Source organism: Plectropomus leopardus, unplaced genomic scaffold, assembly GCF_008729295.1.
Source record: "Plectropomus leopardus isolate mb unplaced genomic scaffold, YSFRI_Pleo_2.0 unplaced_scaffold11520, whole genome shotgun sequence".
Taxonomy (NCBI): domain Eukaryota; kingdom Metazoa; phylum Chordata; class Actinopteri; order Perciformes; family Serranidae; genus Plectropomus; species Plectropomus leopardus.
The window spans coordinates 1-2,975 of record NW_024612196.1 but is presented as its reverse complement, the minus strand read 5'-3'; the positions used below and the strand labels follow the sequence as shown (position 1 = coordinate 2,975).

At 43.4% G+C, this 2,975-nt stretch overlaps 1 protein-coding gene across 1 annotated transcript; it reads right to left on the bottom strand.

Moving 5' to 3' along the window:
• Window positions 1-280: 280 nt before the first annotated feature.
• On the bottom strand, window positions 281-2,969 carry LOC121963515 (carboxypeptidase B-like; the record flags this gene model as incomplete). The annotated part of the gene is made up of 8 exons (XM_042513801.1): window positions 281-483; window positions 1,449-1,539; window positions 1,674-1,784; window positions 1,874-1,978; window positions 2,076-2,177; window positions 2,257-2,356; window positions 2,459-2,583; window positions 2,883-2,969. Coding segments are annotated over 8 exons (924 nt in total), but the record flags the coding sequence as incomplete, so codon positions are not given.
• Window positions 2,970-2,975: the final 6 nt, after the last annotated feature.

Here is a 2,975-nt window from a genome sequence, read left to right as displayed (position 1 = left end):
TTTGATACTTGTCTGCTGATCATGAAATAAAAAGCCAGAATGATCCAGAATGTAACACGTCTACGTCTGATTCAGTTAATCTATTGTTATTGCGTTCCCAAGCACATTTCCATGAAAGCCTGTATAAAAGGCTGCCGCACGATAGCGATACATGTGACACTGCTATGATGAGTAATTATACAGTATTTGTGACTGACTAAGCATGTTAATATAGTCACTGTACTTATTCAGCTGTACTGTATGCGCAATATAGCATTTACGACAGATTAAAATTACTTACCAGCTCGCTGTGGTGGGCAGCCAGCTCAAAGGTGTAGGAGTAGGGGAAGAGAAGCAGCTGGGAGTAGGAGTGGATGGTGATGTAGGCCTTGATGGTGGACTTGTTCCTACGGATGAAGTCGGCAACATTCTTGACCTCGATCTCGGACTCAGGTTTGTACCCACAGAAAGTGTCGCTGCAGGGGTTGCTGGAGGCTCCGGTGGCTGTCAGGAAAATTACATTGTTGAAAACCACTGATACATACAGTTTTCACTTCTTTTTTTCTTCTTCATTGTTACTTTGCTTAAAGGCACACATTCGCAACGTACATACGGACTTCAGTTAACCTGCCAAGTACTTTACAGCCCGTGAAAACAGCTGTATAAGGTCATATGTTCATATGGTCGTCATAGGCCTACCTGTAATCTTGGACCCGAGACCTGATCCAGGGCACTTGCAGGTTCAGGTCCATGTTTTATTTAGTCAGTCAGGTCCTTGTATCATTATGTGAAATACCCAAGTTGATTTTAGAAGAACTGGGATCGAAAAAACTTTGAACAGCAGTGCAGATTAGTTGGAGGAAAGGTGGACACCTTCTACACTGCACTGAAAAAGACGCTACAGAAAATGTCTCAGATGTCTCTCCTCTTGGACATGCACCAGATTGGGTGTTATTTCCCAAATTTCCTGGGTCTATTAGGACGCAGGTCTGTCGTTTTGGATGTGTGAAGACCTCTACTTTAGACCACAAATGTAACAGAGCACCTGCGTTAGAAATGTTGTAAATGAAGATTTGAGGATGTGCATAATAAAAGATGCTAAAGTTGCATTGCTGGAAAAGTGGGATTCAAGGTTTCTTTTTTTTAAGACTGTTTTGAATTTTTTTTTTTCCCTTTACTATGATAAAACAGATTAAGTGTGACGGGGGAGAGAGAGGGGATGACATACAGCAAAGCACCAAGGATTAGAGTCAAACCCACAGCTGCTGCAGCAAGAACATAGCCTTTGTACATGGGGCGCACGCTGCACCTGGTGAGCCACTGAGTGCTACTTAAGGTTACTTGGGTGTGACTCAAACTAGGTACTGAAAGTAAATTCTATCTCACAGAAGCCCTGCATCTCTACAGAGGTGCAATATAAAATGCTGGAGTACTTCTTTAAGATAAAACCATGTACATGTTGCACTCACTGCACCAGCCAGCGTCGAAGTTCCTGTTGGGATCGGCACCAATGCAGCTGGATCCAGACTTCCTGGAGCGAGTCTTCCTCCACATCCTGTTCTAAAGTCCCCAACCCGACAAAATAAACTTGTCAGACATGCATTAAAAAAATTAACTCATTCTTTAAAATAAACAAAAAAAGCATTATCACTATTTGGTTAAATTATAAACTGATGCTTGGAGGTGGAACATACGCTCTTGTGGGTGAAGTCGTAGCCATCAATGTTAAAGACGGGCAGAACGTAGACATCCATCTGGTCGAGCAGGCTGGTCATCTGAGAATCACTGCCGTAGGTGGACAGAGCCTGAGAAAGATTGTTCAAATATCCTGTGCTGTAACCGACTGAAGCCCCTGTGTTAAAGCTTGCCATGCCCATCCAGGTGTCTTCCTTACCTCCTTGACAAACCACTGACAGAAAGCAGGAGAGATCCACTCTCTGGCGTGGATACCACAGTCCATGAAGATGGCGGGCTTAGTGGAGCTGGACTTCTTACCGAGCTGTCGTTAAAAGTAATCATAAACATTTGCTAAATCTAATCGATGGTATATAAATATTTTCAACACAAGGCAGACTGATATAGTGGGTTTGAAATACCTTGAGGACAGTCATGGGGCGTCCCTCGTAGGTGTTTCCAATCACCTGCTTGCTGATCAGATTAAGGTTGGATGAGGCAATGGAGGAGATCCAGGACTGGACCTGAAATTAAAGGGGAAAAAAATAAGAATAGGAGATAAAAGTCTGCTCAGGGTGAAGTTTGCGACCTTTTTTCTCTTACTTTGTCCCAGCTGTTGTACTTGGTGTAGCTGTGGGCTCTGGGAGAGGGCTTGTTGTCAGCCTGGCCGTCGACAGCGGACTGCAGATCCTCAATAAGGACCCTCAAGAGGGATTCAAGTGTTAAAACATTGTGCGAAAAATAAAACTTGGTGTCTGATTGAGTGGAAAATGCTTTTATTTTGTACATTTTTCTGTTGACTTACTCGTGCTCCATGTCACTCTGCTGCAGCGTGGTGTACACTATATCCAGGTACATGGCAGGCACGCGGATGTCCACATCAATGTCAATGGCCACCACCTCAGCGCTCTCAGGGCTCCAGAAGTCGACCTGCAGATGGCGCCAAAGTCAAACACTTGAGCGGTTTGAGCTCTACAGACATGAAATCAACCTCTGATTTAACAAACTGTGAAAGATTTTGTCATTGTGAAGTGAATATGAAATACCAAAGACCCACTAAATACAGACAGTTGATCCAAGCATTAAAAAAAGGTGCAATTCAACATGATGTGCATATCTGAATGAGCATTTTAGGCAATTTTCCCAAAAAAATAGGTCCAATTTATCCTCCTCCGCCATTACCAAACCACTTAAACCCCTGTCGTGAATAAAGAAAGCATTATACGTACATCGATGCTCTTAGCCAGGTCCTTAATGAGGGTCACATGTTCATCGAGCACAGGCTTCAGACGGAAGACTTTCTCTCTGTTGAGAAAAAAAAA